Genomic DNA, 14175 nt, shown 5'->3' with positions numbered 1-14175 from the left:
TCATACAACAAATGAGAACACAAAAATAAGATATCTACAACAATAAATAAAACTCCTACTTAATAAAATATTATTCATATACAAAAAGTTTGCTACAGTACCACTCAAACAAAGAAAGGGTAAAATGCATTCAATTTGTGTTTTTGTAGCTATTAACATTAAGCTCCGTAACAACATATAGCCAGGACTAAATGGTAGAAGAATTTAATCATTTCAAGGCCTGAAAAAAAATAAGAGCATAATTTTCACAAAAGGGTTGACAATGTTTTGTTGCATTTCATAAAGTTCATACAAAAATATATCAAAAACTAAACAAATAAGAAAATAGTACATTGGTTGCCTCCGGAATTGAACTCATATATGATAATTGTAACTATCAAAAAGAAATAAAATGATAGGAAGTATCACGGCACTGAGCAATCTTGTCAAAAAAAAAACCAAGAATTAAAAAATAAATTAATATTAAAAAAAAATAGATCCCTGGGTGCTGAAGGAAGGTGACATGATTCTAAGAGAAAGTGTTTAAGGATTGAACTTAGCAAGGAGGTGATTGCGAAATAGAAAGGGAGCGAGGTCAACAGGGTTTGGGAAGGGAAAGAAGAAGTTTGGCAGCTGTCCAGACTGTAAACAGAAGAACAAAGAAACAATGGTTTCAGTGAGGCACTTGTGCCAATGGAGATCCACCACATATTCCAAAACAAGCTAAGCACGCTCCCTAGGGCAGAATAAATAGAGAACATGATCACCAAATTCATAAACCAAAGCAACAACTCCAATATCAAAAAAAAAAAATACCATATAAATAGTTCCCCCACTCCCCCACAAGATAACCATAGTTCTATTCCAAGTATTATAAAACAAGGGGCCCACATGCCAGCGGCAATCCACAAGAGGGGATTTCCAGCTTTGGTTTGGAACGGAATGGGAATCACAGGATTGCAGAACTGCTCCGTCAGAAACTTCAAGAAGATTGCAGTAAATGTAGCAAGCTATTCATTTTATGGTACCATATGAATAAAACTTGAGAAAAACTCGAGCTACAAGTATTATATAAAAAAAGAAAAAAAAGCAAAGAAAAGGGTGAGGCAAGGTCTGTGAACCAATCATAGTTATAGTCATAATTAGAGTAAGGGAAATTACAAAATTTAAACTTGGAGATAAAACAGATGTTTAGTACAGTACAAAATGAAACTAGAAGAATACTTCAGCAGAATGTAGCAAGGTGCAGTACTGTATAACCTTGTAATGCAAAAGAAGCAAAAAAAAAATCATAAAAACATTAAGTCCTGTTCACCATAAAATGGAAGAAAATAAGATAAAAGTCCTTAAAATGGTAATGCCAAACCTTGGAAATTTCTGAACCAGTTATGTCAGGCCTTGTAGAAAGTGATTGGCCAACTGAAAAGAAAACAATGTACTTTGGTAATTTGCAGGCTTCAATAAAAATTTGTAAAATTTTTATAGCATGAAAGTGAAAGGAAAAGTTGAATATGTTGATGATTTGAATTTCTTCCAGCACTATGTGAATGGATAACGACTAATCTAACCTTTGATAAAAGCTGGGCCAAGATTCAACATTGTTTCTTTTAAAAATTGACCGACCGTATCACCCAAGCTGCTTTTCCCACCTAAATCTTTCGTGCTAAACTTGAAAATTCTTGTGAGTTGCAACCGTATTGCAGCATAAGAAAATGAAAAGAAAACCTTCAAATGTACCACAAGAAAACAGTAATGCTCGCATCATAAATACGTTCCAGAAAAATCTGGATAATTAAAGAAAAAATATTTTGATAAAGGAAAAGATATATGGCTCATGGTTCAATAGCTTTAAAAGTAATCAATACCTGGAACACGAATACAACATTTTATGAGTACAGCGTCATATTCTCTTTTAAAAAAATCCAAATTTTTTATCCATGTTCGTTATATCTCACGTAAGTTCAAGATCTGCTAAAAAGGCTAAAACTAGGGAGGAAAGTAAAGAAAGAAAGAAAGAAAGAAAAGCAGGCCAGAACAATGACCGTAAATTTAAATAAAAAAAAGTGTAGTGAGGCAAAAAGAGCATTAGAAAGAGGTAAACAAAGGCAAAAAAAGGAGTAAATTGTCATCTAAGGAGAAGACATCATCGAAAAAGTTAGTAAAGAATGTAGCTTTGATGTGGATGCACCGAGTGTTCACACCAAAAAATTCTGAGTAAAATTTGGGTAATAAGAAGAATAGAACAATACAAATATGATGGAGAAATAACTGCATATAAACAATGCTGCTAAGCCAACGAGAAAATAAGGTAATTTTTCTCACTTATATGTCAATAGTACTCTTCCCGCTTATTACTATCTCCCCAAACCTAGCATGATTCCTCTGCCAGTTATACTCGCTAGAAGTAGAGGAAATTTTAGCATCCCCTATGTTCAACCAACTTCCGAGTCACCACCACCGCCACCATGATAATCAGAAATTTCCTCTTTTAAAGATCACTGGCTTCCAACTATTTCAACCAGCCAACAAAGAAATCCCTCATTATGACATTAATCAAGATAACTATCAATATTTTATCACTCCAGTGGCCACTTATTCGGCCGCTGTATACCTTTACACTTGATTGAGTGGAGAAAAATGAGTTCGATATTGTTCTAAGGCTCCTAGAATGTGGGCGAACTTGAAGATTCTTCGACAACGAGAAGGGAAGAGTAAAATTACTACCTTATCCAAAATAAAGCTAGAGATCCTGCGCAGGTACCACTAGCTCACTACTGACCGAATGATCAAACCTTAATTTCAAAAGTGGAGAGACCACATCGTCGAGAGACCACCATATCTCATAAGCAGGATTCAACCCGAAGATCATGCAGCCAAAGTACACCCGGAGGAACAACCAAGTTGATGTCGACTGAGAAGAAACTGATTCAAAATAAAGGACATGTAGAGCAAACCAATATTCATAAATTTGTCCCAGCTAGAAAGTGTTTCAAGTGCTATGGATTTGGGCATATGGGATCAAATTGCACAACTAAGAGAATGATCTCTTTCACTAATCAAGGACAAGTTGAAAAAATGGGCAATGACATCGTAGACACTAAAGAAAGTGAGGAGACAAAGGAGAAGCACCGGGTTCAAACTAATGAGGGAGAAAAACATGTACTTCAAATTGAGCCGATGGGAGGGACTCCATAATTAATATTGGTGTTTCAAGATAGTCCTAAATTCGAGGAAACACCAGCCACATGGCAACATCAGATAAAAGAATTTCAGACTTTTCATGTATATCATATGCTTCCTGAGTTGCCCCTTTTGAGGGAGATATAACTTGTTAGAAATAAGAATTTTTTGAGCTATTTCTAAAAAATCATATGGAACCAATTGGATACTAAATTTAGTTCAGCAATGCACCCACCAATAGATGGTCAGACTGAAGGGAGTAATGAACCAGAGAATTGGAAATTGTCTTAGGAGCTTGGAGAGCCAGAACATCCTTCAGTGAGATTTAGGCCCTTTTCAATAAGAAAATGAGTCTCTTTTAAGTGGTTACGAGAACCCATCGTTATGCAGCTCCAATTCAAGTTGTGTTAAAAGTAGATAGATACATATTCTATGAGAGTGTCCTTTGGAATGACAACGCATATATGATTGACTTAAAGAGAGCTTACAACATTATGGCTAACTTAAATGGGGTCGACCTATGAGGAGACAAAAGCATCGACAAATGAGATTAAAGCTTCTAAAACCTTAGGAGACTAATGTGGGAGCTATCTCGTGACCCCCTCCCCCCCTCGCGGTCCACAATATTGTTACATGACACGGGAAAAGGTTCATGCAAACAACGTTGAATCAAACCAAGCAGCTCCCCTTCCGATTTATTTCCAATTTTCAGCAAATTTCCTGTACTCCTTCCTTTCTAGTTCTTCCTGTTATATGTGTTGTATTGGGATTTGGATTCACAATTTTTTATGTGTTTTGTATCATGACAGCTACCGGCAGCTCTTATTCTCTTCGAGGGTTGTATCCTAGGATTCTAGATGGTGCTTCGGATGCATCTTGGTCTCCAGTTGGTAATTATCTTCTCTATCCCCTTTTGCATCCTCCTAACATCACCCCCGGCCGTCCTTCATCGCTACAAGCACCCCATATCAGCCACCTGTCCTCGTTACCTTCACCCCATATCAGCCACCTGTCCTCGTTGCCTCCACCCCAGACTGCGTCCTCTTGCAGTCCTGCAACCCTCTGCATTCCCTCGCATTACACATTGCTTCGTCGACATTCCTCCTCCTGGCATACGCCCAGAAACAGCCTTTTCCTGTTGTTTTTTGTTATTCTGGCTACTTAGTCATCCATTCCTCCCCATCTACCTTGATGCCCTTATAGCAACTCCTCCCCTTCATTGTCGTCATCCTCATCCACTGTTGTTGCCGTGCCTTGCATCCTTCACCCACTCTTTGATAACTCTTTGGAGGGCCAACTCGTCAATCACCACGACCACCTCAAGATCCACCCTAGTTTGAGTATGTGTTGTGTTTGTTGTCATTTCAAATTTTCGGGTGTCGTGTGTTGTATTTTCCCTTTCAATATTATTGGTTGTAACTGCTTGATTGTTTTCAACAATAATATTTGTTTTTTTTCTATTGTGGTTTCGATTAACTACAGTATCACCTAGGATCTCTCCAATGCTTAATACCATAAAGCTCTCACCATGAAATACATATTTCTACTACCGTGGATGCCTTCCCCCAACGAACTTATGAGAGATGAAGAAACGAATAAGATTACAATGCATTTTGAAGAAAATTTAAACATAGTTCAAGCAAATAGATTTTGAACTTTGTTTGAACTAAGTTAAAATCGAGGTTCAAATTAGGTTAAAATTCGAACAAGTGCAAACCAGTTTCGAGGAGTTCACAAATATATGAGATCATCCCTCATGGAAAGTAATTTCATATAAAACAAACTTGCAGCCATGTTTCTCCCAAAAAAAAAAAAATGCAGCAACGATATTTCTCCAATTATATGCATTATATGCTATATAAAATCATTTTTTTCTTAAATAATAGTATAAACACTATGTGTATAGATTCACAAAGCTATATACATACACTCACATTGAGTTAACACAATTTAATTTAATTTCAACTTGATCACAATTTGAGCAATTTCCAATAGAGTTTTGAGTTTTTCACATAATTATCAATCTTGTTCAATTGCCTATCAGCCCATGCTATGATAACCAATATGTTCATCTCAAGTTGCCCATACAACAAGAAATTATATGTACATTTAACTCATCGCCAACAATTTCTTACATAGATAATATGCTGATGTACTTTACCAATCGATCAAAAAATTTATTTCTCCGAATTAATTTTTAAAAAACAAGAGAAGCTGTAAGAATAGAAAAATTAATTTGATATACATTAAAGGACGGTGCTCTACAAATATGGATAGAAATAAAACAACATAAAGTTCAAATACCTCGAGTAGTCTAAAGAATAAAACATGAGGTCGACAATTAAAATAAACTTCGACTTTTTCAGGGTCATAGAACTCGGGTAAAGGCATGTTCCAAACTGATAAAAAGTGTTGGATGTAATCAGAATAAGTCTTCAGAGCTTCAATATCAGCCATTAATATGTCAGAGCCAGACAATCCTGTTAAAAGCAATCATTCAGAACTAAGAAAAACTAACACATGAAAAATATTTAATCATTTCAAGCTCAAGCAAACATATAGGGTAATTAAATTTACAAAAAAATATGTTTTAAACATTGTATAATAATCTTGGGGTTTGTTTGGCAAAAAAACAAAAAAAAAATGTTTCGAATCTTTCAGTGTTTTAGCATTTTTTTTAATAGGCATTTCATTGTTTACCAAAAGAATATTTTTTGGTAATTATTTTTTTGTAAGTAGCTCTTAATTATCAATTGACAAACAAACAGAGTATTGTAAATAAGTGATGAAGGGTGATGCTGGAGTTAACCCAAACAACAATAGAAAAACAAATACTATTACCGATAGCAAACATGTGGCTACAACCAAAAACATTTGAAAGAGAAACGCAAAGACAAACATAAACAAACGCAACTAAATTGTATCCAAAGGTGATCGTCGGATTTAGTGAGTGGACGGCAACAGGTTACGAGGCGGTGGATGGTTGTAGGGGAGGAAGGGGAAGTTGTGGTTTTTAGTTGGGAAAAGTGGAGGTTGGTTGGCTAAAATCAGTGAAAAAACAGCAGCGAGGAATCAACCACTCGCTCTCCCAAGAGGCTGTAAGAAAGGAAGTGGGCTGGACTACGGGAAGAACAGCCAGAAGTGTTGTTTCAGGCAATGACAGCAAGGGAGGGGCGGCTGAGATCGAGGACAGGCGGCTAAATGAGGTTAATAGGTGGCTGCATGGCTTGTCTGCTGGAAAAAACAGCATAGTTGCTGTCCCGCACAGCACATACACATGCAGATTCTTCTAATATTTTGATTATTTCATATTTGAGTTTAAGATACTTTGTTTGTTTTAATAAGCAATAATTATTTTTTAATTTGATTACGCATTAAAAAAAGAAAATTATGTGTTATGTCATATGAAATAATTGCTCCATTTTTCTAAAGGCTGTTTGATATAGATAATGCCATAATGTATGAATCAAAATAATAGTTCCCATGTAAATTATAAGTTGTTTGTGAAACCGATCACTTTATATATTGATAAAGTGTGATGGGGAATTTCTTCAAATATTTATTGTCTAAATTATTTTTTAAAATTAAGTTTTTAAAATTAGTGGGTTTAACAAATTTGCCCCCTTTCAGAAAAAGATGTTAGTTCCGCCCCTGATTACATATAGGGACAATTATTGCTACATTGTTGTGCCTTTGAGTTAAAAAAAAAATACTAAGAACCCTATTAGAGATTAATGAGCATAGCCCATAAGTGAAGAAATCTTCAAATACTCATTGATGATGTCCTAGTTAACATCTTATCAATCTAACAGATACATTCTCCCCGTGCCAAAAATACAACATAAACCTCAATTCAATGAAATGCCTATTCAAACCTCAATCTAAGAAATTCCTTCATTAAATGTCGTTGATGGAAGGAGTAAGGGATAAAGATAAGTTCAAAGCAAACTTACAGACATAATATGTACTATATGTTCGAGTTCAAAAACTCACTATACTTAGTATATCTGTCACTCAGGGGAGAAGCACGGGTCTCTAAATAAGGCTTTCCGTAAGACTAACCACCTTGTCTGAGGTTATGAATGCAGGAGTTCATTTTAACAAGTTCAAACCATTTTACTCTGCTCCAGTACTACATAGGCAAAAAATTAGAGAAAATACATTATATTTGAGAGTAAATGTTGGTGATATAAGATCTAAGAAGGTTAAAGAAAAGGGGCTGAGAACAACATATTGACTAGTCAAACTCTTTCAAGAGAACTAACAATTTTCCCCTGATCACCACGCAAAGGTTGAAAGCCTATTTCTAATCTCACAAAATCAAGAGTCATTATCACCTCTTTTCTCCAAGTCCTATAGAAGCACAAATCTCAATAAGGCTCGTGAAGTGGTTAATCTAGCCCAGTGAATTTGAGCTAGATTGTGCCCCTCATACTGCAATCAAGGTTCGGATCTCAGCTAACTTCGCAGCCAAGTTCATTGTATCGAAAGAATGATCACAAAAAGTCCCTCAAGCAGAAAAAGAGACTGTTAGATGTACACACTAATAAACCTCTAGAACAACAGCAATGGAGGCGAGGTAATGCTTAAAAGCCTTCAGAACCTAGTGTTTGTCTTCCTTGAAGCTCAATTGCAATGTTAACAAGTAAACTGAGTATGAGGCAGAGCCCTCTGGACTGCAACTTGCCATTATATTCGAGGTGATGAAGCTATTATTTCTCCATGATTCCTAGCTCTAAATGGACAAAGTATTTGGGATCTACAAAATCAAGGATGCCATTCTCAACAAAAACCTCAAGAAAATTTGGATCAAGGTTTGGAAGTTCAAAAAGTTCGCGCTATCCAGCATATCCCACGATAAGACAGCCAAATTGCTGACACATTGTAAAAATTTAGCAATCTTCTTGACATCTGCAATCAAGTGGTGGATAAATCATCTATGGAAGAAAAAGACAAAGAAATAGGTGTTGTCAATTGAGAGGTTTGTTGGTTGAGCATTGCCTAAAAAGAAAAGTGAGACAAGATCTTTGAATTATAAAGCCATAAAACAAATTTTTGCAAAGAAGAATTTGTTTGGAAGGTCCTATTCAAGAATCAATTTACGATGCCACAATCCACAAGAAGCAATGTATTGAAAGAAATTCATTGAGGCAAGTGAGGAAGTCACTCTCCGTTGAAAAGTTTGCCAAGGATGATGCTCAAGTAACGCTACTATTGCCCAAATACCATAGAAAAAGTCAAAAAATTTCCTAGACATTGCAAAAGCTATTATATAAATGAAAATATTCATCATTAGACCATTAAGGGGCAAAAGATATTGGCCCTTTCTTATGGCATCTTGACTCTCAACAAGATCAATTAATACTTGTGGTGGTTAACTACTTCACTAAACAGGTGGAGGAGATAATGCTAGCTTGTTCAACCAAAGAGGTCGTGACCGAATTCTTTGATCCAAGATTTTTAGTTGGGCCTCATGCCAACTATAGTCATAGATAGCAGTCTCCGTTTGTCAAGATAGAAACTTATGAACTTCTTTGCCAGCAATAGTGTTAATCTCAAGTTCTCATTTATCTACCATCCTCAAATTGATAGTAAAACAATAGCCACAAAAAAACTAATAATCAACTTACTCAAGCGAAAGGTCTTTCACAAACCAAGGAATAGGGCTGATGAGATGCGTTTAATTTTGTGGGCCTCTTGAGCCACACCTTGGACAATCATTGTGGAAACCCTCTTCTCATTTGTCATTGGTTGAGAGGCAGTAACTCCTAACGTAATTTATTGCCCCATAGTCAAGACCAGAGAAACTCGTATGCATGTGTATCACGAAGGTGCATGACCGGACCTGACATAATGAAGATTTGTAGATGTTTGGACTTGCTTGAAGGGACAATAAATCAAGCTCATGAAGAATCAAGAAACAAAAGGCCTAAGCAGTCAGATTCTTCAAAAATTCAAATTCTAGAAACTAAATGTAGGGGCTCACATTTCCCAATAGTCATGAGGAAATTCTTTGAGCCAAGGTAAGCTATTTATTAATTGGAATAGACCATATATCCCGATAGAAGGAAAAACCATCCCTAAAACATGGAAAGCTGGTGACTTAATTTTTTTTATCATTAAGAGACTAACATTTGGTTAACTATAAGTCAGTAGCACTGAAGACCAAGAGCAGGGGGCACAATCTCTAATCATCCAAGAACCAAACTACTTGAGCTAAGCAGCAACAACAACAACAACAATAAGCCTTTATCCCATCAAGTGGGGTCTGCTACATGAATCTTTTTTCGCCACTGTGACTTATTGAGTGTCGTATTTTCATTTCATTTTAATAAATTAAGATCATTTTTTTATACAATATGTCAAATTCTTTCTAGGTCTACCTCAGCCTTTCTTAACATAAGTCGAATCTAAAAAATCTACTCTCCTAATTGGATCATCTGGATCATCAGATGATCGATCAGATGATCGATGTTTAATGTGACCAAACCATCTAAGATGACTCTAATTTTGTCCGCCACTGGAGTTGTCAATATTTGAGTGAATAGGTCGAATGTCATTTTCCTTTGCTTTCATTCGAATAAATAATAGTTTGTGCAATCTCTTTTAGGTAACCTAATAACTAATCCTGCTTTAAATAAGGAGAGAATATGTACAATTAAAAGAAATAAATCAGAAGAGAGAAATTTAGAAATAATTTAAATAGCAAGAAGTTCCTAATTATAGGAAACTCCTAATTCAACTGTCTGATTTCTGTGATTCTTGATTGATACCCCCCTCAAATTGATGCTGACTGATTAAGAAACATGAATTTGCTAACAAGAAATTGATGAAAATGTTGAGAAAGAGCCTCAATAAATCCCAAAATCCAAGAAACAGTTCGAGCATCATTTGCCTCCCATTGACCAAGATCTTTCGGCTCTGTAAGTGCTGGAGAAGACTCATCAATATGACCTTAAAGCTCCTTCACTTTCAAAGACATCTTGAACTGAAATTCTCATGCTGTAGAATTCTTTCTCGTAAATTTGACAGCTAAGATTTTAGAAAACATTCTAAACAGAATTGTTGCTCACAAGTTGATTACTAAGAAAGTTATTGATCGAAATCAACCTAAAGTGAAAAAGCCAATAGATCCAAAAAAGTCCAAAAAAAAAACCAAAGAAAACCGAAGAGAACCAAAAAATCGTGCATTGCGCTGAATTCGATCTGAGACCAAAGGAGAGGAATCTGAAGTCGAAGCCTAAGATCCTTGGGTGCGACGATCTACAAAGGATCTCGGCGTTGAAATACGTCGACTATCCTTGAGTGTCGAAGATCTAGGAAGGATCTCCATGCTGAAATATGTCGACTATCGTTGAGTGCCAAAGTCGAAGATAAAGTCAAAGCTGACAAAGCAGAAGCGGACAAAGTGAACGAAGTGGTCGAGATCGCAAATTGCAAATGAAACTTGGATCGCAGACGAGGTACCCGATTGAAGGATTGCGAACGAGACAACAAATGGACAGAATCGCGGATCACTGCTGGAACCAGATGCGGGAGACGGAACCAGATAGAAGCTGTGAAGGCTAGCGAAGCCGATGATGACGTTTGGATGAAACTGAAGTGGACAAAGCAAGGTGAAACACTCAAACAGACAAAGCAATCGAAGGCAAACGATTTCAAAGGCTAGCAGACGAAGCAGTCGAAGGAGGTCCAAGCGGTCAAAAGACGAAACAGACGCAATCAAAGGCAAAGTAATCGATGGTGAACGAAGGCAGACGAAATAGTCAAAGGAGGTCCAAGGTGTCGGAAGCAGCCGGCGAAGATGGAACGAGCTCGAGTGAAGATCGAATGTGCTCTTGGGTCGAGCTCTAGGACGGGGAAAAGATCCTCAGCTTTCTGTTGGCTCGTGAGAAAATCAGACAAGGTAGGGCAAAGAAAGTTAATGGCAAAGAGGATCGCATGGAGGGAGGACAAGATGGATCGCGCAGAGGATCGCAACAGGTGAGGTTGTGATTCCACAATCTCATGGGGTAAGGCAGAGTGAGGGCTTCCGGTGTGAAGAGTGAAATGAGCTGCAAAGTCAAGGACAAGCAATGAGTGGAGGAAGCGAAGGAAGCTCAAGATTGTGTGGGCTCGAGTTTCGTGAGGAGAGGGACGACACCGATCTCGGCACAGGGAGCCAGTCGACGTGGAGGATTTCGAATCAAAAAATGCGAAGATTGCATGAGCTCGAGTAGAAGATGGAGACAAACGATTCCAAAGGCAAGCCATGATCAAAGATTCAGACCATAACAATTAAACTTGGCTCCGATATCATGTCAATATTTGAGTGAATAGGTCGAATGCCTTTCTCCTTTGCTTTCATTCCAATAAATAATAGTTTGTACAATCTCTTTTAGGTAACCTAATAATTATTCCTCCTCCAAATAAGAAGAGAATATGTACAATTAAAAAAAGAGAGAAAATTGGAAATAATTTAAATAAGGAAGCTCCTAATTATAGGAAACTCCTAATTCAGCTGCTTGATTTGTGTGATTCTTGATTGATAAGAGCTACACCAATCCTATCACGAATATATTTATTTTGCATTTTGTCTTTAAGTGTAAAGCCACTCATCCACCTAAGAATTCTCATCTTGGCAACACTTAACTTGGTTTTATGCTTCTCTTTTAAAGGCCAACATTCTGCGTCATAGAGCATTGTAAATCTCACCACCATCTTATAAATTTTTCCTTTGAGTCTAAGCGATATTTTTTATCACACAATAAGCCCAATGCATTCCTTCACTTCAGCCCGCCAACTTGAATTCTACTAATGGATAAAGATTAAAGCCCTAATTATCTTCTCTTTCATAATAAACAAGCTAAAGCGTTCACACCTTTTACTTGGATAAAGATCCATAGTTGGCCAAATTAAACTCAAGGATTGAGGCCTTAGCCTCCTCGGCAAAGCCATCTCCTATTGAGGACTCTAAATCCCCCACCTTATAGTTTCTCATCTCTATTCCTCCCCTCCTCACACATTGAATCATGTCAAGTAGTAAAGACATTAGTACCAAGAAACACCCCACCCTCTCCTCAAATCATGAAAAAGTGGCAAAGAGACAATACACTATGATTAAAGGTACAATAGTTTAGGATTTACCTTCCTTAAGGATCCTCGAAATATCTTCGCAGCACAACTAAACATTATAGTAAAGAAATACACCTATTAAAAAATACATATGGTCATTGTCTAGATTTGGAGTCAAGAGGAGAGTGGTTATTGACTGGAATGCCAACCTCATTATCCTCTCCTCGTTTGATGCTTCACTTACAAAAGATCGTAGCCTTGGAATTCTTTCTCATGCTCACACACATGGGTGTCGGCACTCTAAGCAAATGCCACAAAAATTAATAATGGAAGTGACTATTTTGAAGCAATGTGCATTCAATTTATAGCACTTCAAATGGAGGGTTAAGTGTAATCCTATAATTTTTTTTAATCTCTAGTGCAATCTCTATCCTACATGCAGCAACCATAGTTAGTATAGATCTGATCACCATTTAGCTCACACACTCAAGAAGAATTCTCATAAACGTTCTTGAAAGCTCTTACTGAAGGTCCCTTAGAGAGGCCTCCGGATATTTCCTCAAAAAATTGGATTCTCCACAATAAGTTCAACTAAGAACTCTCATACCCAGTCCCTTTCCGAGGTCATGTATATTCTCAAGCCTACGTCCAACACTCCATACAATCATTTCATGAGAATTATCATGGATCCACATGTCATATCATCAAATATGCATGCATTTAAGAAAAGCATGGTGCCAAGTTGATATATACATCACTTTGAAAACATTGATCTAAATATTTCATATTTTAAAGCCTCGTCATACCAACCAAGACGTCAACATCGCTGACCATTTCCATAATCAATGTGGTTCCTTGTACACCCCGCCCCCAATCACCATTATCCTAACATATGTAGATTGACATTATAATTATACCCCGCAACATAGTATTCAACCCCCTATAAATACCACATCATCTTATTTATAGAGTTATAATGTGCACTCACATTAGATTTTAAGAGTTTCAGGATCAAGCATATGGCATTCGCGACAACAATAAGGCTCTCTAGAGCTCATAAATGTTTAGAAATTTTACACATTTTTAAAAGAGATTAATTTTGCAATTCATTTACTTAAAATGGCATAATTTTTTTTGTTTAAATAAGACCAAATTGTGTCAATGTGGCACAATTTGTCCACCTACGTGGCACCAAATTATGTCATATAAGAACAAATTGTAACTAATATACATATATATTTATCTTAAAGCCTTAAATTATATGTTAGAATTCATTTCTGACGTACTTTTTATTAGCTCCTAGAAAGCTTGAGCAACTCCACCTAAATGTGACACCATTTTCATAAAAAGCTTTTTAAAAAAATTTATGAAATAAGCATTGGTACCAACAAAATAGTTGTTGCATGTCTTTTTAGTAGTTTACAGAGGCTTAAACTCTACCTACAATGAGTTATAAAAATCTCATTCAAGACAACTCTTCCCTCTTTCTCTCCTCTTACCATTATCTTCCCTGCTTTCATTTACTTCATTTTGAAATTTTTTTTAAAATAATATTTTTTAATAAAAATAATAAATTTATTTTTAAAAAGTCAATTCTAAATGAAAATATAGTTTAAAAATTATGAATTATTTTTCATAAATATATACTTTATCAATTAAGTTAAGTTTGAATATTATTAAATTTTATTTTAATTAAGTTATGCTTGAGTTTATTTTATGTTAAAATTTTGCTAAGCAAACTAACTCACCACATAACTAGTTGAGTTGAGAATACTTCAAATTTGGCTCGTTAGCTCATTAAGCGTAGCTCGCAAGCTATTTATTGAATTGAGTCTGACCTGTTTTACTAATCATTTTAATATAAAAGAAATTTTGTATTATGTATTTTATGTTTGAATAAATAAAATTTTGTTAATAATTCTACTATTTAGAAAAAAAATGCAATATATATATATCCAAGAT

General features: G+C 36.0%; 1 protein-coding gene across 2 annotated transcripts in view; it reads right to left on the bottom strand.

The window, feature by feature from the left end:
• LOC110031371 (uncharacterized protein slr1919) overlaps positions 1-14175 on the bottom strand; it is a 123723-nt gene that overhangs the window by 96726 nt on the left and 12822 nt on the right. For both annotated transcript variants that reach the window (XM_020734544.1, XM_020734552.1), the window contains exons 2-4: positions 5464-5639; positions 1548-1704; positions 1346-1398 (exon numbers count right to left, since the gene is read on the bottom strand). In XM_020734544.1, coding sequence (XP_020590203.1) covers positions 1346-1398; positions 1548-1704; positions 5464-5639 — 386 coding nt within the window. The remainder of the gene's footprint in view (positions 1-1345; positions 1399-1547; positions 1705-5463; positions 5640-14175) is intronic.

Source organism: Phalaenopsis equestris, unplaced genomic scaffold (genome assembly GCF_001263595.1).
Source record: "Phalaenopsis equestris unplaced genomic scaffold, ASM126359v1 Scaffold000002, whole genome shotgun sequence".
NCBI classification, from domain to species: domain Eukaryota; kingdom Viridiplantae; phylum Streptophyta; class Magnoliopsida; order Asparagales; family Orchidaceae; genus Phalaenopsis; species Phalaenopsis equestris.
Note: the sequence above shows the minus strand (reverse complement) of the source record. Positions and strands in the feature narration are given on the sequence as shown.